The following is an 18556-nucleotide window of genomic DNA, read 5'->3' as shown; positions in this document are numbered from 1 at the left end:
CTAGTCCCATCAAATTTACCTTGCATTCATTATATATTGTCACCACTTTGATTAGAACCACTTTATCTCTTTTCTGGAATATATAGATATATAATATATTCTCTTATTACCTGGTCTCTCAAATTCCCGGTTCTACACTCTGTAGTTCACTATTGCCAAAATAGTCTTTGTAATGCCCTGACCCTGCTTGTGAAAAATGTTTCAAAGGGGTTTCCTTCCAGATATGAGATTCTGTAGAACCATTCTAGGAAATTGGAGATATCACATGCACACTATTTTTTTTAATTATAGTTTTTTATTTACAAAACATATGCATGGGTAATTTTTCAACATTGATCCTTGCAAAACCTTCTGTTCCAACTTGTACCCTCCTTCTCCCTGCTCCCTCCCCTAGATGGCAGGTAGTCCAATACATGTTAAATATGTTAAAGTATATGCTAAATCCAATATATGTATACATATTTTTACAGTTATCTATGCACACTAATTTTACAAGTTTAGTAGGGAAATGGAAAAGTAAGATAAGATGTTTGCTAAATGTAGAAGATTCTAGTGAAGTCTTTTTAAGTATTTATTTAGCATATTCTCTGGCAATAGGAAGGAAATAGTAGAGAAGAAAAGATTAAAGATTTATGAGAGAAGTTGATTAGTATAGTTTCTAGAGGAAGAAATGGCAGGTGAGATCAGATGATTAGCTATAGCAAAGAGAAAGGTGATCTCTTCAAATACAAGTGAAAAGGAGGAGGGAATGGGGAAGAAAAGTTAGCTTTCATTGAAAAGTTCTGGCTGATGATTAATGATTTAGAACGTTGTGTAAGGACATGTGGAAGGCACTGTGGAAGTGTATTGTGCATGGGTAGAATAGTATGGCAATAGAAGCATGAATCCATGTTTCCTTTGGTTGTAGAAGATTTTGTTTAGTTTGTAAAACTAAAAAAAAAGTCAAAACTTAGTTGATCCTTCCCTTTTCTCCCACCCCAGGATAATTTCCCAGGCATGTCTTCTCAGTTATCTACTCTAATTTGTTTTGTTAAAGTCTCTGCAGTTATCCATCAAAAAGTGTTATTTGGGGGCACAACCCTCCTACTGAGAATGTCATCTACAAAATTGCTCAGCAGAATTGACCAAGCCTTTGACTTCAAGACGCCAGCAAGGCAAATTTGTGTTTTCATTTCTTTCAACTGCCCGTGTGTTCGTCCTGGTGTTTCACATTGCTTCATACCACTGGAAGTACTCTGTCATTTGTTGGGAACGAGCTGGACCACATCCCACTAATGAGCCCTTCCAGACAAGTTTCTCTAGAAGAGGGAGATAATTGTTTCAAGGCATGATCCTTTTAAGGAAAGAATATTTACTTTGAATCCCAGTTCTTTATATCAAGTTAAATCAGAAATGGAGGGTAGAAGATGGAAGCATAAAGGGAAACTATGATAGGATGATTTTCACCTTTGTTCTCCTCCCCTAATCATCTCTACCTCCACCTAAGCCACTTCACTGTTCAGCCCAGGAAGAAAGCTACTGATGAGCAGTGACTTTAAGATGACTTTGTTCTTTATCCCTTTATGAAGCACCACCCTATGCCTTCAAAAATCTGTAATTTCATTGGTGTGGGTATTGGCGCAATCCCATCTCTTCTCCATTCCTTTGAACTGGATTCCCCACCCCTTCCTGGAAAGCACTCCCTCCTCAGTCCTGCTTCTGAAAATCCCTAATTATCTTCAAGACCCAAATCAAAGGCTAATCCCTCCTTCATGAGGCCTTTTCCATTACCCTAAATGAATATGGCTTTTCCCTCCCAAATTACCATGGACTTTTTGTATGTACTTATTAATAAGTACATATGTTAGATTGATCGGTTGTGCTCCAAGCTGATGAATGACATGGTAAGCACTCTTTCTTTCTGCTCCTTTGTTTCTCTAGTCCACAATTTCATCAATCAAATCAGTTAGCATTTATTAAATACCTGGTATATGCTAGGCAGTGTGCTGACCACTGAACTCTACCTTGCGCAGAGTTTCATATGCAGTAGAACTGCATTTTTAAAAAAAATACACTATTTAAAAAACTATTTTTAAAAAAAGAAGAATCTTGAATTTATTTAAAACCTTCTTTAAGAATTATGACTTATCTTCCTTAGCTTAGAGGTTAATACACATTAATGTGCATTAATCTAGTGTTTCCCAGCTGACCAGGCAACATGTGACCTGCACCAAACCATAAAATAATCCTCTGGTAGCTGCATCCTTTTACCTTTAAACTCTTTTAAAAGGACTTAATCTCTGTAAAATGAAGAAACTAGAGCTCTAGAGGGGTCAGCCGACCCTTTGGTCCAATGAGAATAAGGATTCTTATTGAGGTCGAGAAAGCAGGAGCTAAAGCCTAGGCAATCAACAGAATGAATAACCCTCAGTAGTGATAAGAACTCTTCTTGATGTCCATATACATCTCGTTTGAATCTTACAAAAATCCCTGGGTACGTACAATTATTGCTTCTTAACCGATTTAAAAAACAGGCATTTGGAAAGATTGAGTACCCCAGGGATCTGGGCTTGACTCCAAATTAGTTAATATTTTTATCAATGTCTTGGACAAAAACACAAATGGAATCTATGTTAGATTTTAAGGTGACACAAAATTGAGTGACTATTAACAATTATCAAATAAAGGATACAAAAGGATCTCGACAAACTAGAGAATTGGGCTGAATTTAATGGGAATGAATATAAAGCCTTGAATCTGGGTTGGAAAAATCACTCACAAATTAAAAGGGGAAGTATGGTTAGAAGGCAGTTTATCCAAAAAGCTTCTAGAAGTTTGAGCAGACTTGCCTGGTCAAGAGTAGTCAACAGTCTGATAGCCAGCATTCCCCCAAAAAAGCTAATACAATTTTGGTCTATCTGAAGACAACATAGATTCCAGAATATGTGATTTTGCCCCCATCTTCTGTCCTTGTTGGACTATACCTGAATACCTGGATTCATTTCTCTGCACCTACAGGCAAGGAAGGATGCTGATAATCTGGAGGATCTCCTGTGGTTGGTAGTTAGAATAGGAAAATCTCAAGCAAGCCACATAAGATGGTTTGAAGAACTGGGCGTGTTTGATCTAGAGAAGGAAAGACTGAGGAGGAACATGAGGACTGTGCTCACTACTTAGAAAGCCTATAAAGCATAAAAAAGACTAGATGGGTTCTGTTTTTCCTTTGTTCTCAAAGAGGACAGGATACTGGGAGGTGATGTCTTATCTTGCAAGTAAATTGGATTTAAATGAGGGAGGGCTGTGAAAAGAAAAAGTCACCTGCCTCAGTTTCCCCTCCAGAACCACCTGGAGGGGCTCCATAGATTAGGACTATTGGAGATGACCTTGGTCTTTTTAAGCCAAGGTCTTCAACAGGCCACAGCCATGTAATAATTAAGGCTAGAGAGTAATTGAGGACAGAACTTAGATAAAATGGGGCAAATTTAGGTGTATCAGAAGACTTTTTTGGAGGAGGTAGGTTCCCCTTCAGTGGAAATCTTCAAATAAAAGTTGGTATCATATCACCTCTTGGCAGGTATGTTATGAATATAATTCATTCTTGGGTGTAGATTGAACCATCATGATCCCTTGCAACTCTGAAATATGGTGATTCTGGGAGATAACAAAACCAGATTTGGACAGCCACTTTCCTATATATCTTAACAGACCATGAAGACAGTATGGTGCAGGTGATCACAAAAGTCTTAGTACAATTATAAGGTTTCAGAGTTAAAATTTTTGTGACTTGTGATACTTTATATAGTGCAATGAATGCTAGACTTACATTCAAGAGCATCTGTTCAAATAATAGTTCCCAAAGTATCCAATGTCCCTGGACAAGTCATGTTATCACTCTGTGCTTTTGTTCCTCCATATGTAAAATGAGGAGACTGCAATGATACTTGCATGACCCACTTCTGACTCTTGTGAGGAAAGCACTCTTCAAAAATCTTCAAAGTACTGGATGAATTGTTATTCCTCTCTTTTCCTGTGGAGTGGAACAAGCCCAGAATTTGGAGTTACGGAGCCAGAGTTCAAATCCAAAAGTAATTATTTCTGAGTTCAGTTCTACTCCAGACTTTTATTATGTGACAATGAGTCAGCTTCTCTAGGCCGCTGTCTACTCACTTATGAGAGAAGGTTGAGTTTGATGACTTTCCAATTCTGCAGCTAGGTAGGATCTTGTGACTGGTCCTATAACACCTAAGAAGAGGAAGACAACAAATTCACTCAAAGGTGGAATGAGGGGTCAGCACATAGATGTAAATTCACTGAGAGAGGAGAGGGGGAAGAACCTAAGCAAATGAACAAAGCTCCTGATCTAAGACCACTCTTTTATTTTTTTAGGTGAAAAAAGATAAAGGGCTTTTATCAGGATCATATATGAGGTTAATAGTCACAGAGCATGATGAAATATTCAGGGTTCAGTAATCCAGGGTCAACAGAAATAGAGGCAGAGGTAGAAAGAAACAATTATTGAGTGGGGCCTTTTATTTTCTAAAGCAGCTTAAGCTTAACCTGTATGGCATTAGAAAAGTCATTTAAATTCTCTAGATCTCAGTTTATATAAAAAGTGGGAGAGTTGGATTAGAATTCTGAATTCTCTGATCCTTTGATTAATTAGTCAGAGATTGAGTTCCTTAGAGTTTTATTATTACCCAAAAGTCCAGGATTCAGAGAAACAAAGGGACTTTAGAAATCATCTCAAGGCCAACCACAATTTGCCCAGAGATTGTGACAGAGCCTGGATTGAAAACCAAGCCCTTTGATTCCAAACCAGGTGCCAAAGGTCACCTAATCAACAGGCAACTGTTAAACATTCCCAGGTTGCCAGGAATATAGTAAACTATCAATACAAGAACAAAAAGAAAACAGACTTCAGAAGCTACCGTTCCAATGGGAGAGACACCAGTAAAATACAAGATAAGTTCCTTTGGATAGAAATGCCCTAATAACTGAAAGGAATCTGTAAAGAACTCTTCTACAAGGTGGTATTTTGGAAGAGAGCAGGGATTCGAGGGCATTCGAGGGCTTTTGCAACATCTCCATGGAGATGTTCAGAGATGGGATATGGCCAGCATCTTTGGCCAATATGGCTCAATACTAGATCATAGAGACAAGAGTAATGTAAGAATGGAGAGAGGTTGTTAGAAGGGGCCAGAGCTTTCAAGAACTTGTGAGGATCATGTAAAATTGCTTTGTATCAGCTTAGTACAGTGCTAGCACATAATAGGCACTCAATAAATGCTTATTCCCTTCTCTTCTCCCAAAATAGTTTATACTTGATCCTATAAGAAATAGGGAATCACCAGCATTTGTTTGGGGGAGAGAGGATGGGAGGGAAGAGTAACATTTTCTAGGCTAACTTTTTTGGCAACTGTATAGAGGATAGACTGGAGTGGGAAGTCACTTTATCCAGGAAGGGCAAATGGGAAACTTGAAATGCTCCAGGTGGAAAGTGATGAGAACCGTAATAGGATGGTAATTATATGAGTGGAAAGAAAGGGAAGATATGCAAAAAAATATATTATGGAAGCAGAAATTATTAGAAGTGGTAATTGATTGGATATGTGGAGTAAGTAACAGTGAAGAGTTGAAGATGACACCATTGTACAGATCTGAATTGTGGTGCCTTCTGCAGAAATAAAAATGTTTTTTAGGTGGGTAGGGGAAACAATGAGTTCTGTCTGAATGTGTTTAGTTTGAGATGCCTGCTGAACCAATCCAATCCAAAACATCCAGTAGATCATTGGTGATGTAGTACTGGACAAAGGACTGGATTTAAATGTCTGGAAGTACAGAATTGATTGTTAAACCTGTAGTTCTTGATGAGGTTACCAAGTGAGAGCAAATTGTCTTTTAATCAGAATCACAGAAGACTGACATTGTAGCTGATAGAGGGAATAGATGCTATTGGAAATTTTCAGACATATGGCTTGAGGGTAAATAGGAGCACAAACCCAATTCCTAATAGGAAACTAGAAGATGCTTTTTAAAAAATTTGAACTTTATTGAGGCTCTTTCCCTAAAATGACCTGGTTAATGTATTCAGAACCAATGAAAAGGTATCTTTCAGCCTGAGAAGAGAGATTTGAAGTGAAGCAGTATCTCCTTAAGGAACTTACTACTGTGAAGAATGAGACTGCCATTATTATATACTTTGGGCAAGTTTCATTGTGTTTTTGAAGTGATGAGGAAACCATCTTCTTGGAATTGACTCTGGTGTCTGAGAACCCGAATTCAGATTCTGCCTCTGACACAACCTTTCTTTGGGCTTCAGTTTCCTCATCTGTAAAATGAGGAGATTGAACTAGGTGGCCTCACTAGTCCTTTCTAGTTCCAAATCTATGAATCTATACCCAAATGGGTTAATCCCTTCAAGCTATAGATTTTTGAACTTGGGTTTACATTTCCCTTTTCTTTCTTTGGTTGGGTGAAAGTGGAATGGGATGTGTTGTAAGTTTTAGAAAGACTGATGTCTTATTTTCTTTCTTTTTTTCTTTTTGTAAGTTTATTTTTAATACACCTTGCTTTATAAATCATGTTAGTTGAGAAAAATTGGAGCAATAAGGAAAAACCATGGGGCAGCTAGGTGGTGCAGTACATAGAGCACCAGCCCTGAAGTCAGAAGGACCTGAGTTTAAATCTGACGTCAGACACTTAATACTTCCTAGCTTTGTGCCCCTGGGAAAGTCACTTAACCCCAATTGGCTCCTTCCTGCTAAATTCAATATTTTTTTTTTCCCATCCTCATCTCTTTGCCTTCTCAGTAATCTCTGCCATTACTGAGGATCACCTCTCACCTGACTACCTTACTATCTCTTGCTTTCCATAGCACTACATTCCATCCTTTTGCTGCTTCTCCATCTTCCTCCTGCCCCTTAATTATGGGTGTTTCCTAAGGTTCTGTCCCAGGCCTTTTTCATGTATTAGCTCCAAGGTTAACCTCCCAATACTTCATACATCACCTCTGTGCAGGTGACTCCCAAATCTACACTTCTACCATCAACATCAGCTTGAGCGAGTGACTGCACATTCAGTGTTCCACATCCCCAATCTTCCTTACCCCTGGATAGCTTTGCTAAGAAAAGGAAATGTAATTTCCCAATTCTGCTGCACCCAAGAGTTTCCTTTCTACTCCTATAGCACCCCACCCCAACACAAACTTCTGAGCTCCTCAATAGCTTCATAAATGGTCTCTTCCTCTGCCATCCATCCTGCTAGTATTCATAGGATTATAAGCTTAGACCTAAAAAGGACCTTAAAGATCAGTTAATCCAATTTCCTCATTTTACAGACAAGGAAACTTAAGGCCTAGAGAAGTTAAGTAAATTGACTGTTTATTAGAGTAGCAAATAGCAAAGGTCACATTTGAATTCATATCATTTGAATATACTGATAAGGTAATTCTTTCTTCTGCACCAGTTTCCCTCTTTGGATTCCTGATGTGTACCACCATGTCTTTCTTTGCTATCAAAGCCTGATGTAGAACTCCAGTGATCTTATGGTGAAGTTTTATTTTCCCTGCCCAGGGTCGGATTGGGAATGAGGGACCCCAGGGGCCTCCTCGTATTTGTTTGTTGTGCCCCTGACATGAGTTGTTTTTTAAAAAATACATATTATTTTATGAATTATATTGGGAGAGAAAAATCAAAGCAAATGAGAGAGATTAAAAAAAAAAAAAAAAAAAAAAAACAGAAAAAAGACGTGAACATAGCATGTGTTGACTTGCATTCAGTCTCCCTAGTTCTTTTTCTGGATGCAGATGGCATTTTCTGTCCAAAGTCTTGCTTTGGATCACTGAGCCACTGAGAACAACCAAATCTGCGATAATTGATCATCGCACATTTTTGCTATTATTTTGTACAATGTATTCCTGGATCTGCTTGTTTCTCTCAGCATCAGTTCATGTAAATCTTTCCAGGCCTTTCTAATGTCATCTTGCACATAATTTTTTATAGAACAATGATATTCCATTACTTTCATTCACCACAGCTTGTTCAGCCATTCCCCAAATGATGGGCATCTATTCCTTTTCCAATTCTTTGCCACCACAAAAAGCTGCTACAGACATTTTTGCACATGTGGGTCCCTTTCCCTCCTTTATGATTTCCTTGGGATACAGACCCAGGAATGGTTCTGCTGGGCCAAGGGTGTCCACAGTGTTATGGCCCTTTGGGCACGGTTCCACGTTGCCATGAGCTGCTTCTGATGGAATTTGCTGCCGTCTTCTCAGAAAGGAAGCCAGCAGCAGATTGGGCTCATAAAGCGCTTGGATGACTTTGGGCCCCTCAGTCAAGGTGAAGTGGAAGCCCTTGGGTTGAACCAGTAGAAACAAGTCCAGAGGTTGATGGGGCATCTGCTCTACAGGCAAGCAGGATTGCGTGGCGGAAAGAGTAAGAGTGAGGGCCAAAGAATGGGCAGAAATTTGGGTTCAAATCCTGCTTCTGATCACCATGGGCAGTTACATAATCACAGTTAGAAGCACAAGAGGCTTTAGAGACTTTCTAAACCAAATTACTCATTTTTTATAGGTGAAGAACTGAGGTCCAGAGAAGTTAATTTTGTTTTTCATTGTCACAACATAAGTGATAGAGAGTGGTACTCAAGGTGAACCCAGATCCATTAAGTATTAAGCTATTATGTGCCAGGCCCTGTGCCAAAGTGCTGGGAACACAAAGAAAGGCAAAGCTCTCAACAGGTTTATATCTAATGACATGTACTATAGTCATTGATCCACTCTATACCTCTGTTTTCCCATCTCTGAAATGTGTATAATACCCACAGCATACTTCTCACCCTGGGCTATTGTGAAGATCAAAATAAATAATGAATTTAACATTTTTTAGCCCCACACATACCTTTGACCCATCCACCCCTGCTCCCAGCAACAGCTGCCTGTGGACCCCAAAAATTCAGAGCCTTGTCAGAGGCTCTCTGATCCTCCAAGCTTGTCCACCCAGAACTAGTGTCCACCATAGTGTGATTTGTTGGGAGGTTCTAAAATGCCTTTTCTGACTGCAGGAATTGTTGAGCCGCACATCACTTGAGGCACAGAAACTGGAGCTGACGGCGGAGGTTTCAGAGCTGAAGCTCCGGCTGGTCGGCATGGAAAGGGAACAGAAAGAACAGGAGGAGAAGCAGAAGAAAGCCGAGGTGAGTGCCGTTGTCATGTCTCTGCCTGCCTGAGGTGCCCTGGGAAAGACCAGGTCTTCAGACTGCCAACTTGGGGCCAAGTCTGTCAGGTGCCCATAGGCAACGTCAGGAGGAGAACAGCTGTTTTTTGCAAACACTTCTTGGACCTGGAAAGTGATTTCACCTTACACATTTTAGCAAGACCAAGACTGACCACTGCTATCTGCAAGACTATGGTGGCAAAGGGGGGGAGAGGGGGAAAAGGCTGAGGAAAACTACAGGACCAAGTGGATGGAGCCCTAGGCTTGGAATTCGAATCTTGCCTCAGATACTTCTTGGTTGGGGGTCCCTGAGCACATCACTGGTCATGTCTCAGCCTCAGTTTCCTTATCTGTCAAATGAGGAAGTAGCACTTCTTCCAAACTCTCAATCCTATGAATATTCCAGGGGTTCTTCAAACATGTTGGAGCTTATTCTATATTATTTTGTTGGAGATTATTCTATTTAGGGGCAAAGGGACAGAGAGGGAATCATTAGAAAGTGACAATGATGTATCCAAAGGTACGGCACACTAATGAAACAAATTCCTTTTAAGGATATTTTTGAGAAAGAGAATGTCAGGGTTCTTTTATTTATTAAAGGGAATGCCATGATTCTTTTATTTATTAAATATTGTTTATTTTTAAAATGTCAAAATTCTTTTATTTATTTAGCTGGGGTGCATTTGGTCCCCAAACATGCCAGTGTTGGCCACTCTTTGGGAAGAGTCAAAAATATACCAAAAGTGTGAGAGCTTTTCCATGCTGCTTCTTGAACCCCTAATCCCAAAGATCTATGTGCTGAAACATGATATAGCTACAGTTTAATAGAAAGCTCTTTAGTTCTGGACTATTGAGATAGTTATTGTTGTGCTCTAGAAAGATATAGGAGTCAAAATATCAGTTCCTACCCAAGTTCGTATTGTTCCTTGAAGTTTTTCCTTTCTGAAAATGGGAGTAATGGATTATCATTCTTCCTCTTAATGCTTTAAGCAGAGATAATTGCTGTGGGTAGTAAAAAGGCTAATTAATTTGGAATCATGGAATTATGCTTGGATCCTAGCTCTGCTGCTTATTGCCTTGAGCAACAGTAATATTAATAATAATAACTGATGTGTTTGGGGCCCTTTAAGGTTTACAAAGCCCTCTATATGCACGATCTCACAGCATTTTTATGGGATGGTGAGCAAGATCATCCCATTTTAAAGATGAAGGAACTGAGGTCCAGAACAGTAAAATAACTTTAACCATGGTCAGGCATTTAATGAATGTCAGACGTGAAATTTTAACCCAAGTCTTCCTGAATCTGGCACTCTCTATTATACTATTATGCTCTGCAAATAACTTAACCTCTAGGTCTGAGGATTCGTAGAGGATCTCTTTAGGTTCCTTACAGCTCTAAATCATCTTATTAATTTTTGATTCCTTCTTGCCCTACTCCATTTTTAAAGGATGATTTAAAAGTGCCTTTCATTTCCATACTACAATCACTTCCCAATGCTACCCTACCCCTCCATTAAGCATCCTTTGCATCAGGCAGAAAGGTCCCAAGCTGAAAACCTCCAATAATGAGGATCCCACCCTCTGGAGTATACTTTTGGAGAGGTCATATTGTTGGGACATTTGTTCCCTATATCAAACTGAAATCTGTTCTTCCCTAACATTACCCATAATTCCTAATTCTGTCCTCTGGGGCCCATAGAAACAATTTTAATCCCTCTTCTAAATGTTTTAGATCTTTTCAGACACTTTTCATTACCTCCTAAATCTTGTCTGCTCCAGGCCAAATCTCTACAGTTCCTTCAACTAATCCTTGGGTAGGTGGTATTTTTTTTTTTTTTTTTTTTGAGCCTCCCACCCTGCCCCTCACCTCACACACTTGGATGCTTGTCAGTTGAAGGTTAAGTGATTTGCCCAGGGCCATATAGCTAGTCTGAGGTCAGATTTGAATTCAGGTCCTCCTGCCTCTGGGGCTGATGCTCTATCCCCTAACTATCCCAGTGGCAATTAGGGGCCCCAGAACTGAACACTGTACTCCAGAGTGATCTGACCAAATCTGATGGCTGTGTGATTATTATTCATTCAATTTGATACTTAATAAACATTACCTACTGTAAACTTCTCATTAAATGCTGGGATTAGCAAAATGAAATAATCCCTACTCTTAAGAGACATTAATTCTTTGGGGGAAATTCCAGCCTTCTAAATACTGTTTTTATAAATATAACTTTTGATTAATTAGACTTGGAAGTCTGGGGGTTGCCACATGATACTGTTTCCTCACTGAGCTAGCGGAGTGTTCAGTAAAATACCCCAATCATTTTTCCATTGACTGTTGTCAAATTTGTTCCAAATTCTAATGTAGTCATTCATCCCAGGTTTATGTCATCTGCAACCTTGATTAATATGACATATGTATCTTCAAGTCATTTACATAAATGTTAAATGACACAGGACTGAGGATGGACCCCACAAAGCGATTTTTGGCAACTCCATTATAGTTCCCAGTGATCCCAAGTTCACAAACAACCCCTTTCACATATAAGTATCTGAGGCCATAAGTTGTACTGCTACCCTTCTCCCTAAATGAATTTGGTGAATTTGGGGGAACTCCCTTGGTATTCCCCTATTTCTGCCATGTTCCATCATTTTTATGTTATAGATTCCTTTAGCAATTTGGCAAAGCCAAAGGATTCCTCGGAGTTGTGTTTCTAAATGCGTAAAATACATAGGATTATGGAGGAGATCAGTGATATGGAAAAACAGTTAGGAAAAATGTTTCTTTCAAACAAATTCATGGATTCCAGGTTAAGAACCCTTATTCTCTTTCTTATTTATTATTCTCTCAACGTCTGGTTTAGTAGATAGATATGATCAGTCTCCTCTACTCCCCTCCCCCTATTTTCAGTTTAAAGATTCCTTGACTCCAAGATTTGTACTTGCCAGTGTAAATATGGGCTTTCAGTATGGATGATTCTTTAATGATAGTGCTTAATCTCCTAGGGCCAGCCTCAGTTTCCTTGTCTGTAAAATTAAGCAAGGTTGGATTATTTCAGGAATTCTTAACTTATAGTCCAGGAACTTTTTAAAAAAAGTATTTTGACAGTTATTTCAATATGATTGTTATCCGTTGTAATCTGATGTGTTTTATCTTATGCATTTAAAAATATCATTCTGAAAAGGAATTCACTGGCTTCACCAGTATGACACACACACAAAAAGTTAAGAATTTCTGGATTAGAGAAGTAGGGAACTAGCGTTTATTTGGTACTTTTTAGCTGTCATGTACTATGCTAAGTGCTTTTGCAACTATTATCTCAGTACCCTTAGGAGGAAGGTACTATTATGATCCCCATAATGGGTAAACTGAGGCAGATCAGGCATTCTCTAAGGTCTCTTCCTATTTCAGATCTTAGGGTTCCATGAACTTCAAACCAACCTGACACTAAAAGCTTTTCCAGGGACCTTCCTCAGGCTTCTTTCTATATCCTAATTACCCTAATTGTTAAGTTGTTTGTCCTTCATGAGGTCAGGATGATGATTTGTAAGGTAATTGGATTGATGTGAAGGAGTTAATCAGCTGGCAGATTTGACTTCACTTTGCCTTCCAGCCATTCTTGAAGGTCTAGGACGCTTTCTGCTATGTTCCCCATAACTTTATCTTTCCTCACTTCTAAGCAATCAGAAAGACAATGAAACATTTATGTTTCTGCGGGTTCCAAGAGCTTCCTGGGCCCTCTTGTGACTATTTTCCCCAATCCCCAGTCTCTCAGTCTATCCAGAGACAAGACTTGGAGAGGCAGTTCCTCCTGTTACTCATTTTAAAAACAAAGATGAGATCGACCGCACTGAACATTTCTCTGGTTCTTAAGAATCTATCATCCCTGATTTAGGCCAGTTCCAATGATCTCGTGATGGAGAGAGCCATCTACACTCAGAGAGAGGACTGTGGGGACTGAGAGGGGAGCACAACATAGCATTCTCTTTTTTGTTGTTCCTTGCATTTTGTTTTCTTTCTCATTTTTTTTCCTTTTTGATGTGGTTTTTCTTCTGCAGCAAGATAATTGTATAAATATGCATATATTGGATTTAACATATATATATGTTATTTTCTTTTTTCTGAGGCAATTGAGGTTCAGTGACTTGCCTAGGTCCCACAGCAAGGAAGTGTCTGAGATCAGATTTGAACTCAGGTCCTCCTGACTTCAGGGCTGGTGCTCTATCCACTGCGCCACCTAGATGCCCCTATATATATATTTTACTATGTTTAACATAATATTGGATTACTTGCCCTCTGAGGAAAGGGGAAGGGGGGTGGGAAGAAGAGGAAAAATTGGAACACAAGGTTTTGCAAGGGTCAGTGTTGAAAATTTGTCCACGCATATGTTTTTGAAATAAAAAGTTTAAAAAAAAAATCAGGAAATAAAATTAGAACTTGAAAATTAAAAAAGGGGGGGGGGGAATCCATCATCCCTAGGCCCCACCCCTTCCCTTCTCCACCCCAGGAGTAAATACAAATCTGCATTCTGCTACATGTTGGAATTGCAAAATCTAAGTTTACCAAACATAACTTTTTAAAACAAAACACAGATTTTTTTGATAAAGCTTACCATCAGAACAATTTACAAAACAGAACAGGGAGAGCTACTCCATAACATTGCCTTCCCTCTCCCTGCTTCTTAGCATTGGGAGCTTTTGTTCTTCAGAAAAGCTGGATGATGTTAATTTCCTTTGTTGCCCTGAAATAAGATTTTAAAATATGCTGATTTAAAAAAAAAAAAAAAAAAAAAAGTTCCATCACATGGACTTGGCTCTTTTAGACAATGAAGTGATTCAAGACAGTTCCAATAGACTTGTGATGGAAAGAACCATTCACATCCAGGGGGAAAAAAAAAATATGGAAACTGAACGTGGATCATAACATAATATTTTCACTTTTGTTGTTGTTGATTGTTATTTTTATTTCACCTTGTGATCTGATTTTTCTTGCATAGCATGATGAATATGAAAATACGTTTAGAAGAATTTCATATGTTTAACCTATATTGGGTTGCTTGCTGTCTGGAGGGAGGGGTTGGGAGAGGGAGGGAGAAAATGGGTCATAAGGTTTTACAAAGGTGAATGTTGAAAATTATCTTTGCAGTATTTGGAAAAATTAAAAAGCTACTAAAATAAAAAATTCCATCACAAACTGATCCATTGTTTCCCTTTAAACAATCCCCTTTCCCCCCTCTTTTATTCCTTGAATTTTCCTACTATTTTGCCGATTCGAAAAAGAAAGTTTTGTTATTGGGTTATAAAATTAGAATTAGTGGTGAGGTTTTTCTTTTTTTTTTTTTTAATCCAGTCACTGAAATGAGGGCTGTTAATTTTGGCACATCCTAATTAGCTGACAGTCCAAGGCTCACAGGCTTCCTTAAAGCTAAAGTATTATGGAAGAAAGATTGGAAAGCTGACAAGTGTCATTTGTTTGTTTGTTTTTTTCCTATGAGCTGGAGTCAGGAAGAGCCGAGTTCCAGTCTAACCTCAAACATTCATTTACTAGGCTCTGTGACCCTTAACTAACTAATTAATTCACCACTGACCATCTCCTCAGCTATAAAATGCAGTTTGGGGGGGGAACTATATAATAAAGCCTGAAACAAAATAGTAATGATTTATTCTGGATTCTATCTCTCCCTCCTTTTCTCTGTCCCTCTCTGTCTCTGTTTCTGTCTGTGTCTCTTTGTATCTCTCTGTCTCTGTATATCTGTTTTTTTCTGTCTCTCTATGTGTATATCTCTGTTTTTCTCTCTCTGTCTCTCACCTTCTCTGTCTCTGTGTATCTACTTCTATCTGCCTGTCTTTGTCTGTCTCTCTCCCCCCCCCCATCTCTGTCCTCTATATTTCTGAATCTGTGTCTGTTTCTATCTTTCTCTCTGTCTCTCTTTGTGTGATCAATTACTAAAAATTTTTCAAAAATTGCTTTCTTACGGGTAGCTAGGTGGTGCAGTGGATAGAACACCTGAGAAATGGAGGTCCTGAGTTACTAGCTGTGTGACCCTGGAGAAGTCACTTCATCTCAATTAACCTCCAGGAATAAAAGATGTTTTCTTTCTAATGTTGTCATTGTACTGTTTTTCAAATTCTGCTTATTTTATTCTGCATCAGATGATGGAGGTCTTTTCAGTCCCCTGAAACTGGCCATTTCCTCTACTTATTTTTTTCCTCTTTCATGTTTGAGGAATATATGTCATTAGTCAAAGGATATGCATAATTTAATGACTTTTGCCTATGGTTCCTGACTATTTTATAGAAAGTTTGAACCAATTCACATCAATTTGGCATCCTTGTCCTCCTAACATTAATCAGATTTTTAGTTCTTTTTCAAAACTACACATATCTTTTCTTTTAATTTTTACTTAAAGTTTTTGTTTCCAGAATACATGCAAAGATAGTTTTCAACAGTCACCCTTGCGATATCTTCCAAATTTTTCTCACTACCTTCCCCCTACCCTAAGTAGCAAGTAATCCAATATAGGTTAAATATGTGCAATTCAATCTAAATTCCATATTTATCATACCTTTTCAAAGAAAATTGATAAAAATGATAACATGTCTTGATTTTCCCCCACTTCATGTCTTTCCACATACTTTAGTACATTATCGGAAATGTACTGGAATATAGAATATAAGAATTCTTCCATGAATGAGCTTTGGTATAGAGATTAACCTTTTCTTTCAGTGATTTTGGGAACTCCCTGGGAAGGAAACTCCTTCTACATGTGCTGGAAGATTCCTTCTCTGCAATATAGAGTATTAGAGAGTTGCCTGAATCATGACATTCAGAGATCACATAGATAGTGTATGTCTATGTCATGCGGAGGACTTGAATCGAAGTCTTCCTGCTCCAAAGTCCTTCTCTATGGACTTTGCCAAGCTGCCTGTTCTATGACTACATATCCAATTTTGATGTGTTCTGATTTTGAAAAGCATTTTGAAATGTGATATAATTTCCTTGTTTATATCTCATGATTTTGTCTTTTTTTTGAATTCAGCTTTTTTTGGATGTTGGTTCCAAGCCTTCAATCTTGTACCTCCCTCAGCACCTAGGACAGGGCCTTGGAGAGTAAGCTACTTAATGTTTGGTGAATTCAATTACACTGAACCGATGCCTCCAACAACCAACAATGATATATGATGCCTTTTTGTTCAGTTCCTCTGAATAAAACTAAAAACTATTAACTATAAAAACATTCCATTGTTGGAGTATTTTTTTCCAACTTGAAAATCTCAACAAAATTCATAGAAGATATCAGTATCTTCATCTGTGACATTAGGAGATTGGACTAGTTCCTGCTCTAACTACCTATGATTTTGCTCTCCTGTCTCTTCCCTTTTTACAGTTAGTAGTGAATCTGATCAGTGATCTACAGGAGCAGATGTGTAGACTACAGCTGGAAATCAGTAGCCAAATTCAAGAGAGAATGTTGCAGGACAGGGACCACATGGATGAATATAGTCCTCAGGAGAGCCCCCAGGCCAGCAACCCCGATGGCTTGCCTGTATGAAGCATACCTAAGTATATCCAAGCATGAGATGGTACTGCCTTGAGTATGCAGAGAATTCTGGATTTTACTAACAAGAGTCTGTTTTGGGTACCAGTCATACCTCTGTTTGACTCTGGGCAGAGCCCAGGGATCATTCCCTTTCTTTGACTTGCCCCATTTCACCCCTTCATTCTTATATCTAAAGTTACCTGGAGAAATAGCATGGCTTGGGCAGTCCTTCCTAAGTCTTTCACTAATTGTGTGCCGTGTATTTATTAACAACTCAATGGTAGCCCATGGACAGGTAAGAGAATTGTCGGCTGTCTAGCTTTGGCCACTGAGGAAGAGAAAGACAATAATAATCCACAAAATATTTGCTCATTTGCCTGAATTTCGAAAACCATTTGAGTTGCAATAAATTTAACTCTTCTGACTTAGGAGAATTCTATGGGTATGTTAGGAATTGGAGAAGGAGGAATAACTTCTTCCTGTACCTAAAAACTGGAATGAAGCTTCTTTCTTTTTGTTTGCTTCTTCTTGCTTGCAATTGTGTTTTCATTAAAGAGAAGAGAGAAAAATTTCCAGTTAAAATGGAAAATCCAGATAAAATGGAGGATGGGCCAGGCTATTCAGTAAGCACATGGGACATTGTAGGCAGAAGGAAAATAGTGTAAGAGATGCTCGGTAATTACCAAGAGGAGACACGAGCTAAAGACAATAGCCTCAGGTAGCAATTCATCATTAATTGGAGCACAGATAATAAACACAGTGCATATGAGAGTTTAATACAAGGAGGGAATGTAGAGATATATATGTATGTACAGAATGCACATATATGTAACTACAGAAGGATCACTGAGATTTGGAGCAATTGGACTTAGGAATTCTGAGATAACCTCAGGAAAGGTATTTTTAATTCAAGAATATATTTTATAGAAGGAAAAGGGCTACTTGTACTACATGTCTACGGTAGCTACCAATGTATTGCATCATATATTTGACTCTCACAACAACCCTCTGAGGTAGGAAAAGAACAGGTTATTCAAAAGAGCTTAACTCTTTAGAAAGGAATGGTTTGCCTGGATTGGTAGGATTCCAGTTCCCATTAATGGAGGTATTCAGGCAATTGCTGATTATTGTGTAAGAGATTTATTGCTCAGATGCCCTTACACAGTTCCTTCAAATTCTAGAAAGCTAGGAGTGGTTCTTTTAGGAGTCTCGGGGTTAAGTGGTCTAACTACAGAGGTCCTCAAACTTTTTAAATAGGGGGCCAGTTCACTGTCCCTCAGACTGTTGGAGGGCCAGACTATAGTAAAAATAAAAACTTTGTTTTGTGGGCCTTTAAATAAAGAAACTTCATAGCCCTGGGTGAGCCGGTTAAATATCCTCAGCTGCCGCATCTGGCCTGTGGGCCGTAGTTTGAGGACCCCAACCAAGTGCCATTCTTCCACCCATTCACCCTGGACCACTGTAGCCCTTCTGTTCTCACCCCTTTTAAACCCTTGCAGCTTTCTATCTTCCCAGTTAGACCTCAGACCCCTGAACAGATGTGCCTGGGCCCAATACATTCTATTGTCTCCCTTGAAGTGCCCAGAACTGGGCTCTCCCTGGCGGAGATCATCACTCAGTGTTGGGGCAGAGAAGAGAGTGCATAACTTGCCTCCTGTTTGGTTTATTTGTCCCCTTCTGGTTCCTCCAGCTCCTGATCGCCTCAGCCCCAGGCCACCAAGTGGGACACTTCCCCTGCAAATGTGTCTAGAAACTTTCATGTGGGAAAAAAAAAAAGGGCCGTAGTAGATCTCATTGAGTTGCCCTTCTGGGAAGGGAGGGGGGAAC

General features: G+C 39.0%; 1 protein-coding gene across 21 annotated transcripts in view; it reads left to right on the top strand.

The window, feature by feature from the left end:
* The window catches only part of PPFIBP2 (PPFIA binding protein 2), a 181574-nt gene that overhangs the window by 119235 nt on the left and 43783 nt on the right, over window positions 1-18556 (top strand). For 16 of the 21 annotated variants that reach the window (XM_031942169.1, XM_031942171.1, XM_031942170.1 and 13 more), the window contains 2 exons: window positions 9043-9174; window positions 16577-16735. In XM_031942169.1, coding sequence (XP_031798029.1) covers window positions 9043-9174; window positions 16577-16735 — 291 coding nt within the window. The remainder of the gene's footprint in view (window positions 1-9042; window positions 9175-16576; window positions 16736-18556) is intronic. The other 5 variants (XM_031942178.1, XM_031942185.1, XM_031942179.1 and 2 more) reach the window with 1 other exon arrangement.

The sequence above is a fragment of the Sarcophilus harrisii genome, chromosome 6 (genome assembly GCF_902635505.1).
Source record: "Sarcophilus harrisii chromosome 6, mSarHar1.11, whole genome shotgun sequence".
NCBI classification, from domain to species: Eukaryota; Metazoa; Chordata; class Mammalia; order Dasyuromorphia; family Dasyuridae; genus Sarcophilus; species Sarcophilus harrisii.
Note: the sequence above shows the minus strand (reverse complement) of the source record. Positions and strands in the feature narration are given on the sequence as shown.